At 39.4% G+C, this 15,958-nt stretch overlaps 1 protein-coding gene across 2 annotated transcripts; it reads right to left on the reverse strand.

Annotated features, from left to right (window-relative positions):
* Positions 1-264: 264 nt before the first annotated feature.
* On the reverse strand, positions 265-14,093 carry LOC113043429 (serine/threonine-protein kinase 17A-like). 2 transcript variants are annotated; one of them, XM_026202800.1, is made up of 8 exons: positions 13,981-14,093; positions 13,661-13,832; positions 8,533-8,745; positions 4,071-4,215; positions 3,103-3,229; positions 2,743-2,791; positions 2,224-2,403; positions 265-1,467 (listed from the first exon to the last, which is right to left on the reverse strand). In XM_026202800.1, exons 2-8 carry the CDS (start codon positions 13,756-13,758, stop codon positions 1,200-1,202), a joined length of 1,080 nt encoding a protein of 359 aa, XP_026058585.1. In that variant the 5' UTR covers positions 13,759-13,832; positions 13,981-14,093; the 3' UTR covers positions 265-1,199. The 2 variants fall into 2 exon arrangements, with proteins under 2 accessions (XP_026058585.1, XP_026058596.1); XM_026202811.1 differs by having other exon boundaries at positions 13,661-14,053.
* Positions 14,094-15,958: the final 1,865 nt, after the last annotated feature.

Below are 15,958 nucleotides of genomic sequence, written 5' to 3' on the forward strand. Positions count from 1 at the left end.
GCCAGGCATGCCAATAATACATAAGTAGTCCAACTGGACGCAAGTGCAAACTTTTATAAGCACAACTGGTTTAAAAAAAAAAAAAAAAAGCTACATTAATATTTCAATTTATTTTCTCATATTAATCAAAATACCACAACTGTAGAAAAATACCTTTTACATTCTTTTTTTAAAATAAAATAATATACAATTAATCAAAGCCTTGTTTTGCTGTGCTCCATTCTTCTGAAAATGCAGACATCTCCCACAATTGTCCCAGAAGACTTTGAGTGGTCCTCAGTCATAAGACTCACTCCATCACCGAGGACTTTAAAAGTTTACCTCTCGATACCCATAATGCTTTACCAGACACACAAAAAAATAACATACAGAATATATTACAAAAAGGCAAAAATTCCTATTGGAAACAACAACAAAAGGTACAAGACATTTGTGCAATTATAGCAAACTTGTTATGAATAAGTGAAGGAAAAGAGTGGTACAGAAACAGTGAGAGAAATCAAACAAACAGTGGCTTGTGGATATGAATGACCATGTTGAACTACTTAAAATGTGCTTGTTGGGAGTTTTAGTACAGCATTATTTAGTACAATATTCCCACCAAAAGTGCTAGAACAGAAGTAGTCTCTGTGAACCACTTCATTAAAATGCAGGTGCCACTTCTAAAGATGCAGAATGATGTCAAATCTACTGTTTGAGGAAAACAGCAGTGTCAGTTCTTTATAATATTTTATAATACGGTGGTCCAGTGAAGAGAAACGATGTATAAAACATCAGTCGATTTATCAGAGCTTTCCATTTCCTTCCTACAATGCAGCAGGCACTTCCTGGGGAGACTCTGACTTGAGTTTTGGACCAAGTACGGACAGCAGAGAAGGTTCAATCCACTCTAAAAGTATAAACAATCCATTGCGGTGCGTTGAGTTAAGAACCTGGACCAAGAGCTTAAGAATGCTTTATTAAGGGGCTTAAAAATAAATCTGATTCCGATTTGTTGTAGACACACGCGCACACCTCTGTGGTCAAAACGGAGGTCAACTCGCATTCACAGACCAGGACGGCTCTGTATCCCACACAAGACGACAGCAAGACTTCAAACGCACATACAGTCGACCGCCGCGGTCCAGTCCAAACACGGCCACACCAGTCTGGCAGGTCGTGAACACAGAGGCCCTCCAACTGGCCAATCATGTCCATGCTTAACAGATGAGTTCTTGTTGTATTTCGGGACGAGGTGGGAATGGTTCTGTGAAACTGAAAGTGTCCCGACCCGTCTTCAGCTCCCCCTGGCCCAGCCAGGTGGGATATGAAGGAATCACGACAAGTTCTGGGGAAGGGACAGGACTTTCAGACTCCGATTCGGATTGGCTGGCTTCTTGCTCATCTAGAGGGGCTTCCACAGCGTGGTGATGAGAGTCGACCCTTAACCACGGATGAGTTAAACACTCCTCCACAGTTGGCCGTTTTCTAGAGATAGAAAAAAAAAAAAAGATTTATTTTTTTTATCTTTTGTATCCGATTGTACAAAATACATCTCAGAACTGGTCACAACTGAGATGAAAACAAAAAGTAGTGTTTTATATAAAATCAATGCATCATTTTCAAATAATTGGTTATTTTATTTAAAATTAAATAGAAAAACAAAATGTGAAGAACTGTTAACAGAGTGTGCTTTTTTTGTGTGCAATGATGCACTACACTTCTCATCAGCATTTGGTTTCTCCACCAAATGAAAGCCTTTCAGACTCTCTCATTTTTTCCTTCCACAATTACTCAAATTCAGAAGAATTTTTCCACGTTGCTTTAAGCAATCAATGTTGCTCTCGTGTTTTTTCAGTGGTGATGATCTACAAGCATTAAGTTTAATAGAGTGCAGATTACAGTTCTGGATCAGAGACCCTGCTACTATCAGTTCCCATATAGCAGTGACGACGGCAGGTCTGGACAGCAGACCCAAAACGGCTTTCACCATTCATCAGTCGCAGCAAAAGAGCCCAGGGATGTGGGGGAAAAAAGTAAAGACTGCAAGGATCATTTCACTGGAAATTCAAGACCCAGGGTCCATTACTCTTTAATGAGAGATTCAAGTGTGAGATTACATGTCTGGAGCGGAGCCAACTGAAGCCACTCAGTCAATCAGGCTTTGCAAGTTTGCCCAAAACAAAACTGGAGAACTGCAGCTTCACAAAGTCACTTTCACAATTAAGAGTCAACTATCCCTACCTCGGGTTTTTGATGAGCAGTGACTGGATGAAATCCACAGCGAGGTCAGAGATACCCTGAAAGACGTCCTGCGAGTAGTCCACATTGACCTGGGAGACGTTCAGGAAGGTCTCCTGATTTTCTTCTCCCAGGAAAGGTGACTCGCCTGTGAGCATCACGTAAATCAGCACCCCAATGCTCCTGTAGAGGAAAAGCAGCAAAACAGATCAGTACAGAAGAAAAAACCATGTCTTTAAATATGTTTTATCACATGATGATAATAATAATAATAATAATAATAATAATAATAATAATGCTAAAAGACAGGGGGGGGATTTTTTCCCCCAAATACTCCAGCATGTTCAGACTGGTTTTGGGTAAAAAACCAGTAAGGATTAGAAAATGGGCTGGGAAAATTCTATCTGCTGTTAGCTATCAAAATGTTTCCACAATGATAAGTTACCTTTATAAAACATCATTTACATCAGTGTAAAAATACACACACGTCTGGACTCTAGACACTCAAAGAGTTCAACTTACCACATGTCAGTAGCTGTGCTGATGGGCTCATAGTCCAGGACCTCAGGAGCTGAAGGAAAGAGAGAAACAAATGTCTCATTACACTTCATGACACAGCTACACACACACACACACACACATTTCTCAATATCTCAGCAGTCTGATGCAAGTTTTCCAAAACAATCAATGATACTGATTTCTGCAGATTTTCAGATTGAGGGATTCAATAGTCACGTGAAGATTCATTAGTTTTACACAAGCTTCTGTTTTACCCCTCCTCTTCACTACACTGAGCTGACGAGTCTTCACATGTCTGTTTTTTGGCAGCAGTAATGTGCGCGGGAGGATTTGAGGTTTGCAGATGAAGGATGTCCGACTCACCCACATACTCAGGAGTGCCCAGGATCTCCCGTACCTCAGACACACTGTCCACCCGCCGGGATAAGCCGAAGTCGACAATACGGATGTCACCCAGTGGCTTGGCACTCGTCAACAGGATGTTCTGAGGCTGGAGATGACATTACAGGTGTGAGAGAAAGGAAACATTGAATTACAGAGCAGAACCTGTTTCCCCAATAATAATAATAAAATAAAAATAACTTTCGGTACTAATATTTCATTTAGATTTTTACAGAATTGAAGTTGCATGTGAAAAGTAACCTTCTTTAAATGCTCCATTAACAATTTATCAAACAGTATCCACCTCAAGCGTGGACACCACAAAATCAAATGCTTTCATTGTCGAACATCCCGAGGCATAAAACTAGCTCGCGTGATGCGAGATCAGAGCCATAGAAAGCTTTTACACACCCAATTGGGCATACTTGATGAAATTAATGTTACAAGTAGATTAAAGCACTTGGCATTATTACAACAGGGTGTTTAATCAAGCCTGGTTAATTGTCTTAAGCACACTATCAAAAGTCATTCAGTCCCATTACTTTTGCAAATGCTATCAATTTTTTTTTCCGCTAACCTACACCTCATGTTATGCAATAAATGTTTATTAAAAAAAAAAAAAAAAAAAAAAAAAAAAAAAAAGTAGGGTGTACTATAACCAAAAACAGAGGGCAAACTATTTGTAGTTCCTTTCTTTGTTACACCCACATACACAGATATAAAACAGCGATTTTAAATCAATTACTGTGGACATTAATGTATTTGAATTCACACACATACACCACATATCAGGCACTTCAGCCCTCAAGTATGTTTCTGGCATATTGGTTACAACAAAACTGTTCGGATTCAATCCCACCCTACCAAGAATGGTCAAAAAGATGTTCAGGCCTCTGGGCAAATCATCACTATGACGTACGTGTGCACGAACATAAAAACAGTACACTCACCTTAAGGTCCAAATGAACTACGTTGTTTTGATGGAGACAGGCCACACCCATCAGAATCTGCCTGGCCAATCGGATGACGTCTTTCTCTGTGAAGGCCTCGTCGTTATCGGCAACACACTGGTTAAAAATCTCACCTCCGGCAGCACTAAAAGAGAAAAAAAACAGAGTTACAATTTAGAACTCAAATTATATTCTCATGTATTAAACAACCTGATTGATGCATTTTACTGTGCCAAAAAACACGCCCTCGACCATCCTGGAATAACAGTTTCAGAGATGAGGGTGAGGTGCCTTTCATTGTCCCATCTGATATTAGGACCATTTCAAGCATATAATGAGCTTAAAACAATAACTCATAAAAATTACCAATAAATCAACAGCACACCACCCACATGTGTGGAGTCGTTTGAACTCTACACCAGGAGTTTCCACACGTTATAATTGGGCCTCTCCAACAAGATCAGAGGAGACTTCTGTGTACCAACGAATGGAGAACTTTATCCATGTGTAACTGTAGCAGGGGTGACCAAGAGGATTTGCAGGCAGATACACCTTTGGGCTATGAAAGATTGGGAAAATCAGGGCCATGTGTAGTGGCTTTCGGGCCGCACACACATGCCCTATCCAACAGACACTCATGTACATGCTTTTCATCTACAGTGGAGAGTCTGGATGGATGATGTGTGTGTGTGTGTGTGTGTGTGTTTGTGTGTGTGTGTTACATAACCGTTGAATCCAGCTGTATAAATAAGGGATTCTGGGTATCACTTATCAGATGAGCAACTAGAGGCTTATGAAGAATTACACTGGGATATTGGGAACCTTTTGCCGCCCCCTTTAAATCAAACAAATCACAACAACTCAATCCCTTCACGCTAATGGAATAAACCCTTCACTTTAAATTCCCCAGTAGTGACCGTCTTCTAAAGTAACAGCATCAAAACGAACCCCAAAGAGGTCCGTTAATGCTCACACATGTGCAGGGTCAAAATCCTCACAGCCTTTCATGTATGGAAAATATGGAAAAACAGGTTTTGGTTTCGTTGTGCGTGTGAGAGAAAATCTGAAGAATCTATAAAGTGGTTCCATGGTCTGACTCGGATTTATGATCGACTCAAGAAGAGCAGCCATTATGTAAAATAAAAATTGCACTTAAAAGGCTGGTGATGCGGACGTCTCATTTTTATTTATTTCACCCAATCAAAATGCCGCTGCTCTGGTAAAGGATCAATGACAGAGGAATTTCCAGTTTACCCCTATGGCTTTGAAACCATGAGAATGTGGAGCAAAGTCAAAGATTTGTTGCTCGAAACAAACATTTCTGGAACAGAAAGCAAGGATAAAAACCATGCTCATCCGCTACACAAGACCACCAAGAGTGCATTTCCCCTCTCACGAGAAAACAAGAGTACTCGGACTTAAAGAGTCTTGCAAAAGATGTGAGAAACGCTCTCCAAAAGGCAGTCCATCTAGAAACCAGCAACTCTGAGAAACATGTCGCCAATAGTAATTCACTTCCCCAAATTTAGAATGGCTTGTAGACATACTGTGCGGACTGCATCAAAGCTGCTTTCCCACCATTCAAAATGGTAACCAACTCGACAAACTCAGATCTACACCAAAAGTTCTAGTGAGAAATCTTAATTGGTTTTGTAACCGGCATATAAAAACCAATATAATTTAATACCAATACAAGATTCACCAAAAAATAAGGGCTATTAAGATCGGTATTTCCTTAAAATCCATTGAATTACAGTCCATCTGGTATTGGTATTTATAATTATTCTGTTTCAGAAGATCACAAATTCCCTACAGCAAATGAACTGTGTGCTCAGTCTTATAAAAACTCACTTTCCAAGTTGCTTAAAAATAGTTTTAGAAAGCTGTGAAAGTTAATTCGTGCCAGATGTCTTGTCTCTCTGGTTTTATTTTGGAGTATTAGAGGTGTGCTGAACCAGAGGCAGTTGGACACTGTACATCTGCATCAGTCAAAAGGATTTAAAACCATTGAAAATGTCCATTTCAGAGACTTCTGAGGGCGTTTGATCAAGCAGATGAGGAAAACAGAGCAGCATGATGAAGACTTATGACAGAGACTTACATAAGAGCTTTCCTAGAAAGATAAATGCCAAACTTTGAGCAAGGGAGGGCTTTCATTTTGTTTAAAGAATGAAACACAGATTCCTCATTTTTTTTTTCCCAAAGAACATCCCTTGTGTGTGATAAATTCTACAATGGTGTTTTGAGTGGTTGCTAGTGCGTTTTTACAGCCCAAAACAAAAGAGATTACCCTCAAATCTCTATTAGATCCTTCAATGTAAATGCAGACTGCTTGAAAGTATGAATCATAGTTAAGATGAAAACTCTCTCGAACCTATAGTTCAGCCTGTTACTTGATCGGACCCATTTTAACCCATTTACCAGCCTAAACAAAACATCCTAAAGTGATCTCATGTGACACCAAACATATAGGTACATGCGGCTTTTTGAAAAAGTGGCTAGTGTGTTTATGTAATAGTAATGCTGGTGTTTCGACACAAATTTGCGTGGGGTATCCGTGTGTGTTTGGTAAATTAAATTATGACCCTTCCTATTCTCAGTCTTACAATAGCTAGGGTTTTAACTTTTGCAAGAAATTTGCTTCTGACGACAGAGGATGTGGTGATGCATTGCACATGCAAGCGCAAGTACGTCGCAGCTCTGCTTTAAGAAGAAAAGCCACAGGAAATGGAAATTGAAAGTGTCCTTTTCTGTCTGTGTCTCGTCGGTTTAACTGGTTTTTGCTGCTAAACCTGCCCAAATCAAGTTTAAGGATTTAACCAACAACAGAAAACCAGAGTAAAATGAAGTGGACGCATAGTTCCTTATCAAACTAGACAGACTGTTCCGACACGAAAGCAGATACAGAAATTTGCGAACATGCAGCAAAAATTTTTTTTTATAATTTATTCATATAAAAATAGAAATGGGACTTGTATATCTATATAGGTTACGTGCAAACAGATCAACCAGACCATGACCGATGCAACTGAACTTGCGCAACAACTGTCGAGAAACGAGAAGAGTTACCTTCCTTATAAGGTAAACTCACTCCACAGGTTGTCTGCACACATGCCGATGTGCGTGTTTACGAGTCTCAGATTGACATACAGCTGTCTCTTCAGAGGATGTGGCTTAGCCGTGTGCAACAACTATGACTTTTTTTTGTGGCAAGTTACCTTTCAGACTGAGAGATATAATCTACCAGTTCTCAAAACCTACGTCATCCAACCGCTCTACACAGATCATCACCCAATATGTGCTGATATTATGCAGAATTTGCAACAACACAAAAGGGGAAAAACTAAATTCCTTTAGCAAATTAAGGGGAAAAAATAAGGGAGGTTTCAATGATAGATACACAGAGAGCTTACGAAAGCATTTAAACTTAATGACCTGTCATTTCCTCGTCGTTAGTGAACGTCATCAGCTAAAGTTTTACTGGAAAACTAAAATAGTGTGATTATGCTTCAGCTGAAAATATACAGTAAGCAATTTTCTCAAATATGTGGGGAATACCAAAGTGTTAAATGAATAACTCATACAAGTCAACATTTACAGCCCATGTTGTTCCACACCCATTTCACATCATTTTATTTTTTACATAATATTTCACACTTAAATTTACCTTTTTGAACTCAGAAATTTCAAAGAATGTCCTAACTGCTCTTTTCCATTTAATTACAATAAATGGATACTGTAGCTTTTCAGCTTTGAAAAAGGACAAAATTATGAAACCCCATAATTTTGTGTTACATAATGAAAGCCATATGGACATATCCAACAACTTAAGGGTGAGCTATTTTTATTTGTGGCAAAATGTATGAGTAATTAGGGAATTTAGGTCATCAATACTTTTCTTAAAACTCATAGGTCTGAGTCAAGACTGCTGGATGTTTTCAGTGATTCTTGAGATGCTCAGCAGAAAATGGGTTTGGGCAAAGGTTTGGTATGATTTTGGCGAGGTTGCAGTGTGGCCGGAAAAAAATGCAGTCACTTTGTTGTGTTTTCTGAGAAGTGTTCAGATTTGACCTTTCAGAAGGACTGAACACTAGAACGCCACATTCTCACTTGAGAATTTGATTCTTTGAGTTCTTCTTATGGTTATTGTATTGGAACATTCAGCTCACTCAGTCAAAAGAAGAACTAGTTCAACTGTGGTCTGTGGTACATCCAAAAAGGTACAGACAAACAAGCTCCAAAACACATGCTTTCAAACAAAAGCATTATGAAAAATTCCTGTTTTGATTTGCCTGCTGTGCCATTTCTTTGTGCCTGTAATTATAATCTTCAAAAGCCCTGGTGACTTGGAATAACAAAATTATGGTGCGCAATGTCCAAGTTATCATAAAACACTCCACCATGCGCTTAACTTTCACATTCAGGGAATGTCACTGCATAAATGTGTGAGTGTGTCTCTTACCACTCTAAGATGAGGATGATCTCTGTGGTTGTCTCATAGACCTCGTGCAGTGCCACCACATAGGGATTCGCCTTGGCTGACTCCAGCACTGCGATCTCGTTCAGAATGTCGCCTCGGCAGTCCTGACCCTTCCGCCTTTTCCTCAAGAACTTCGCAGCGTGCTCTTTGCCAGTAGTCTTCTCCACACACTTCTTCACTACTGCAAACTTGCCCCTGCGTGCACAAAAATACACACAAGTGCAATTAAATAAACAGTTTGGGATATATATATATATATATATATATATATATATATATTAGGGGTGTAACGATACGCGTATTCGTATTGAACCGTTCGGTACGACGCTTTCGGTTCGGTACGCGGTACGCATTATGTATACCGAACGGTTCGTTGGAGTAATTGATTATATTTGGAAAAAAAAAAAAAAAAGAGAGAGATAGAAATATAATGATATGCGTTCAACAAGGTAGCCCAATAACCCAAACAACGTAACAGGCAACGCCCCTGACACTCCCGAAGAAGAAAAAAACACCATCTTATATGTTTATGTTACATATACTCAGCAGGCGCTCGCTCACTCAGTACGCGCTGAAGGCTCGTTGCAAAATAGCCAATGCGTTTAACAGACTAGAAATTAGAAGATCCTCCAATAACCAACAGGTCTGGTGTTTGGGTGCACTTTGGATTCCCTTTAAGCTATAATGGTGATGGCAAGAGAGCGCTCGGGCAGAAGCGCTCGGGCTCGCTCATGAGGCGTCTGTCTTTGCTAAGCAACAATGACGTGCTCTCTCCATGAGACGCGGAAATTTCAGCGAAGGATAAATGGATTTGCAGCTCTAAAAATCGCTTGCAGTAGCTCTGCTACTAAATTTATTTCAAAATTGCAATCCATATACAACTATGATCAGCTGTTCCTTCATCTTGGCTGAGCTCTCAACCTTGTTACGGGAAAGGATGAAGCTGATTGGTTGGTTCTTGTCACATGACCCGCGGTGCGCTTGCGGCATTCTGAAAAGTTGAGATGTTTTTACATTTTGCTGTATCTAAAACGTATCGAACCGAACCGAACCGAACCGTGACATCAGTGTATCGTATCGAACCGAACCGTGAATTTTGTGAACCGTTACACCCCTAATATATATATATATAAAATGTATTAGATACAGTAATAACAGGTTTTGAGAGATTCTTAATTCTTTTAACTCCTTTAATAACTTTTACTCTACATGCACAGCAAGAATTGACTTTATAGTTGGCGTTGTCATTTTTTGATCATCAGCCCAAAGATGATGCACGGTGAATATCTTTGTATTCATTCTTAATCTGTCAGTTTCACACTGGTTATGATTATTCTCTCCCTCTCTTTTTCGAATGCAAAGAGAGCCTGACACCCAAATGATAAGAAAGACAGTTGGAGCTGTCGGAGGATGCTTACACACACACACACACACACACAGGCTCATTCACACCAATTTCCTTCCATCTCCCTCATCTGACCTCCCACGCCTCATCTCTCAGTCAAAAAATACACAGGGTGCTGCATACACACAAAGAACGGGACTGTCAGCATGGACATTCTCTTGTTTGATAGTGAGAGGGACAAATGGCTCTAAACCACACCTCCTCTTCAGGCCATCTCATAAAGAGACACCAGTTTGTGTGACAGACAGACCACCCACTCTTCCATTGAGAGCCAATGGTGTCCACTCCTCCCACCATCTAGTTCAGCCAATAACCAAACATGACACTTACAAACAAAATAAATTTGGCCAACTTTGCTGTAAGAAAAAGACTAAAGCTAAAGATGTCATGTCTTTTACCACAGAACATTTTAAAAATATGGGGGCTTTAAAAAGCTATTGTTGAGTCTTGGTGTAAACAATTCCCATGATTGTAAAACCATTAAAAAGTCCCTGAAAATTTCCAAGGGTGAAAGCAAAAATGCATCCATTTCCAGTGTTGTAGTTTTCCTGCTAAACGTGAGTTTGGTTGGCAGAGAGAGAGAGAGCACGTAGCAGAGTCTGCACTCAGAACACAGTCAGAACAGAGAGTTTACAAGAATCACATGTAATGGTGCCACCTCTCAGAACAGCCCAGTTGTTCAGTACGTGAGGAAATTATCCTACACAAAAGTGTTTTGACTAGTGCAGACATTAAAGTTTACGATTTCTGAAACACAAAAACACCCATAGTGTGTTGGATTGAGAATTGACAAGGTCAAAGGGCAATGCATTAGTTGCCGTAATTCTGTCAACCTCACATTTCTCCTGCCCTCTTCTCAGAAGTGTGAACAGAGCAGGTTCAAAAGGTCAGGTAAAAAAAAAAAAAAAATTTGTTCCAACCAATAACACTGAATGAGTAAAATGAAAAGTAATGAAAAGAATGAGAAATCAATAAAATACCACAATACTTTGAAAGACCAATGAACATGGTCAGCCTTAATCTAAAGCAAACATTTAAAAGACCAAACGCATGCACGTGTGCACAAAAACAAGTCCATTTAAAAAAAAGATATTTATAATCTCAATCCCTTATTAAAGGGAAATCGTACAACCCCATCAAGCGAAGGACTGAAATCACATGCACAGCTGGCCTGTCTGTTACTGGTATAGCAGAAGACTCAGTCAGCAACATTCCTCACACAGACCACCTCGGATAGAGGATCACTGGATTCCCAGCTGAACTCATGAACTTCATTGGCTTCCTTTGGATACTTGTAGATAACCAAAATAGCTACACATCAAAAAAAAAAAAAAAAAAAAAAAAAAACCTTGAAGTCAATTGAAAGCTTGTGAAAAGGTGGAGCTAGAACTGATGAGGTTATATATGAAGGTATCTGGATGTAGTTCTTCGAATAGATTTTGGTGCATGACCAGGAGGTAGGATTAAACTAATTTTTGCATACTCCAGAGAAGCTCCAAAGATGATATGCTTAAAAATACCCTCTAATCTCACTGAATTGGGACACAGCTCGTTAGAACTAAAAATGAACTAGGACATCCACTACACTGTACGTCAGGGAACCAACTCTGCAGAACTTCAAGGGGAACAGACAGAAGTTTATTTGGTAGATTACATGAACTTTGTTCTCTCACAGCATCCATTTCCACACCAGTGACAACTTTTGGTACTCAAAACATTAATGAGAACAAGAACTATTGTTATAAATCCAATGAATTCAAAAATAAGGGGAGGAAAGGACTGGAAATGGAAACAGAACTAAACAGGACCGATAACTAAACTGAGCTTTTCCATCAACTAAACAAGTTGTCTGGGAACAAGCTTTTGGAATTGATCTTGCTAAATAATACGGAAATTGCTGTTGGAGCTTTGTCTCAAATGAATGAAGTGCTGACAACAGGCCCAGATGGTTTGGACATTCACTTAGACAAGAGTGTTCAGTCACACACACAACATACTTTTTACAGTTTACATTGTACTGTCTCTGTGTTTGAATGCAGTAAAGGAAAAATCTAGGCCAACGAGTATGTTACAGTCATCTGGAGAGCTAAAGAATGATTTTTAGGTGACCAACCACTAAAAAAAGATTTTTGTTGCACTCGGAGGAAATCACGTGATGAGCTGGCCAACTTAACTTACTGTGAACATCTCTGCTGCAAGAATTCTTTCACTAGAAGATGCATTTTGATATATTATAAAAAGAGAGGAATGAAATCAGATTAGGTTATGCTGAAGGAATGCAAGAAATTTGTGTGACCGTCTCCCTCTGCCTACCCAGTCTCCACATCAACATCCACCAACATCTGCATTCCTCCATTCCTCATTCAATTCACCACTAGATAGACTGCATTATAAAATAACAGCTTGCCTTGTGACTCATGCATGTGGTCTTTTTGTGCTCTTTAAATTACAGGGAAAAAACTTGTTAGGATTCTAAGGCATGAGTAAATCGTGCCATCTCGCACGGTTCGGGCCAAAGCGTTTCAGAGAGAACCAAATGCTGACTAAATCCAGTCCAAATCGAGACATTTTACAACCCAATCCACAAATTACCCAACAAATTGGGTTAAATGATGCAGAAAGGCAATGAAAATTAAGTCCAGAAACTTGGAAAACAGAATTCACCTAAAGGCAGCAGAAAACCGATAATGTGATTGTCAACAAGAACAGCATGGATGTTTAAATGAACACGTGCCCAAGAGAAAACAAGTTACAGTGGTCTTGTCTATAATTAGTCAGTGGAGCATTAATTAGAGAACAATGTCATGGCAAGCAGTGCTATATCCATCACACATTGGCCCATGCGGCTCTTAATGAACATGTTTTAAATTCTGTTTACTTGTTCAGAACACACACAAAGAGGCTCCAAGTCTGGTTTTCAGGTACAAGGGGCCCTTGGAAAATGTTAGGTGGTTCACCTTTGATTGATCACTAAAACGATTCGTCATGCGTCTATAGGCATTTCCCTCACAAATAACAAAAAGAGATGTCAATTTTTTTAACTGTGGTGCCCAGCTGTAAAAAATAAAAATAAGCCATTTATGTCAATAAGATGTTCTTCAATCAGAAGACACTCAAAACACCTACTCACTCGAGATCGTTCAGAGGGACCAACCAATGAAATACTTCCTCACAGCAGACACAACAACACACCATCGCGCACAACATTTGGAAAACACAATCAACTGTGACAACAATCTGTGAAAGCTTAACAGAATTGTAGTGAATTAAAATACAAGTCAGTGCACAGAAGTGAACGACGACGAATTAACATTGGTTTAAGAAAGAAACACTACTATTCACCTGATTGCAGGTGAAACACTGCTGATTCACCGGATTGCAAATGAACTAAATGAATCCGAGAACGGCCCCATTATAATAAACCTAAAGGTGCACAAGTGGGCGATTAACAGAGAGTTTCGTCTGCAGTATTGACAAGCTGCAAGGGCTTAAATCGATCCAGCTGATCCTCTTATTACACGTGCGGGAGCCAAACAAATCTCTGTCGGCTTCCAGCTGGAGGTCATTCACCCTCTTAATTCATTCTCACGGAGTTTCTCAAGTTTATGAAGGTGCCTGCGGTCTTATGACTACATTAATTGCACACATTGTACGTTTTTAAAAGCGCTAATTTCTCCATACAGTAGATAATCTGCAGTGTTTTACCTGCCAAGCTCTTTGCCGACCAGGTCATAGTTATTCTTGAAAGGGTCGGTCCTTATCCGCGTGCGAATCTTTGTGACCACTCCGTTCCTGTTCATCATTGTGCTGTTAAAGACCTGCTGCAGGATATGCCTGGCTTTCTCCGGAGCACTGAGTAGAGCGCTGTTCAAGCCAACTGTGTTGGGGAAATGATGATGCTTAGTTAAATTAACTCTTGCACGGGCAAAATTTCAAAAACAAAATATCTGCCACCACAAGTTTATCGCAGCGTTTAAAGCGATGCAAAGGTTCTGAAACTATTGGCTTCCAAGAAACTCACAGACCGTGTTAAGAAACGCGATCGTTATTCCGCCGGTGTACACACGTCCAATCAGCCGTAACTCAGCTTGAGAATGCGGACAAACATGCCCAAGCACAAGGCTCGTTACCAACTCCGCCCTTAAAGACCTGGCCAATGGGAGTGAAGAATTCTTGAAGGAGGCGGGGTTATAGAATGGTAATTGGCAACTCATAGGATGCAAGTTAAATTCTCAACCATGTGACCTGATCAGATAAAAAGTCCTCCAAAACAAACTTTGTACTACATTCAAAGCACATAAATGGAAAATATACATAGCCTACATAATATTTTTTTTTCATATATTGTAAATACAAACCATGATCCAAAATATGTTATTTCAGCAATAAGATATGTGACATTTTAAGGTTTCAAAAACACATTTTGAGAAAAAAATATTTCAACCAAGCTATTTACATCATAGGGTATAAAAATACATCTGTTGATTCCTTATTGTCACTGGCAACCAAATAGACAGAGCCCTACCTTGACATGCCTCATACTTTGCTAAATCATATTTCACATAAACACACACACACACACACCTTTAATATGAAACAGAGTGAATGAGGCAACATCAGTTAAACTCACGGGAGTTAGACTACAGTGAACCAAGTAAAAAACAAGTCACCTTGAAACGGGGTGAAAGTATGAAACCAAAAACAGAGATTACTGGCAGACAGAGAGAGAGAGAGGGTGTGTTCTGAAGCCAGCTGGAATGACAAAAATCCTGACACTCATTAGGTAGCCTAATTGTTTTTGCATATGCCAATACTGTGTATGTGCGTAGTAAATAACTTTTATAAATAATTTTGGAATCCGGGTGATGCAGACACGACTAGATAGATCCAGACCCTGTTTCTTTAAACCATAAATGTGTAATCAGTTTAAAACCAAAGAGCCAAGTGTGTGATGGCATAAATATGAGTGAGAGAGTGAGCGAAAGGAGAATGAAATGAAAAAAAGATTGATTTTCATGAGAAAAGGGCATTCGAGCATTCGTCGTCTGCCTCTCTGGCTCATGCAAGACTGTTTTTCTTGACCTAAAGTGGTTACTTAAAGTTTTAGAGAAGTCATTCTTTGTTTGAAATGTCTAAACATCGTTAAAACAAGATAAACCTACTTGAGACGTAGAGTTGTGTAAGATGATGAGGTTGTTTTCAGGGAATATACGAATTGAATTAAGTTTATTATTCTTACCCAGTTCAGAAAAAGTGTGGCTGTAGATGTGAGCGGCCATGAGTTAAGATGTGAGTCCTGTGCACAGACATCCTGCTTAATAGTTAAACTCTGAGCAATGCTTGCTGGCAGATGTCTGATGGAATCTCAGCTGCTTTGTTTTGCTCTACAGGACCAATGTACCTTGACTGAGCATGATTTCCCTCTCTCTCATCACTGCTTTGGTTGCTGTCCATTCATGTGTGTGGGCACATTAGTTTGAAAGGTCAAACGGGGACATGCAACTGTGATGTCTGAGCTAAGAAAACACCTTTTGTCATTCATGTGTGCGTCTGTTTGTGGAGATGCCAGGCATATGACGTAGTTTGTGGAGGCTTGACGTAGAAGTAGAATTGAGGAAAGCGAGCAACAGGCCTTTCCATTGGCTGGAGCGCATACAAAGGAACAGAAAAAAGAAGAAATCAGGATGAGAAAGAATTGTGGTTTAATCGGCATTGCTCAGTCATGAGATTAAGCATGTGTTGGGGAAAAATAATTTGGCTTTATTGATGATCATGATTTGAGAGTGATCCATCTTGTGATTTAATAGAACCAAGGACATCTGATCATCTGTACAAAGACTTCACATGATCAATGTCACAAATTCACTTAGAAATTCAATTATTCGATTAGTGAACTATAATCTTAAATAGAAAAATACATATTAATATGCATTACTGTAATAGTATTCATATTAATGTTAATATATTGACATGAACATTAATATAAATTGTATTAATATAAAA

Source organism: Carassius auratus, chromosome 3 (assembly GCF_003368295.1).
Source record: "Carassius auratus strain Wakin chromosome 3, ASM336829v1, whole genome shotgun sequence".
Taxonomy (NCBI): domain Eukaryota; kingdom Metazoa; phylum Chordata; class Actinopteri; order Cypriniformes; family Cyprinidae; genus Carassius; species Carassius auratus.

What these genes read in the sequence shown, in the direction of transcription:
- LOC113043429 (XM_026202800.1), bottom strand. Translation starts at nt 13,758, where the DNA reads ATGATGAACAGGAACGGAGTGGTCACAAAGATTCGCACGCGGATAAGG. An exon ending in TAGTTCATTTGGACCTTAAG is followed by an intron (nt 3,230 to 4,070) that starts GTGAGTGTACTG and finishes TGTCATCTCCAG; the next exon opens with CCTCAGAACATCCTGTTGAC. An exon ending in GGGCACTCCTGAGTATGTGG is followed by an intron (nt 2,792 to 3,102) that starts GTGAGTCGGACA and finishes TCTTTCCTTCAG; the next exon opens with CTCCTGAGGTCCTGGACTAT.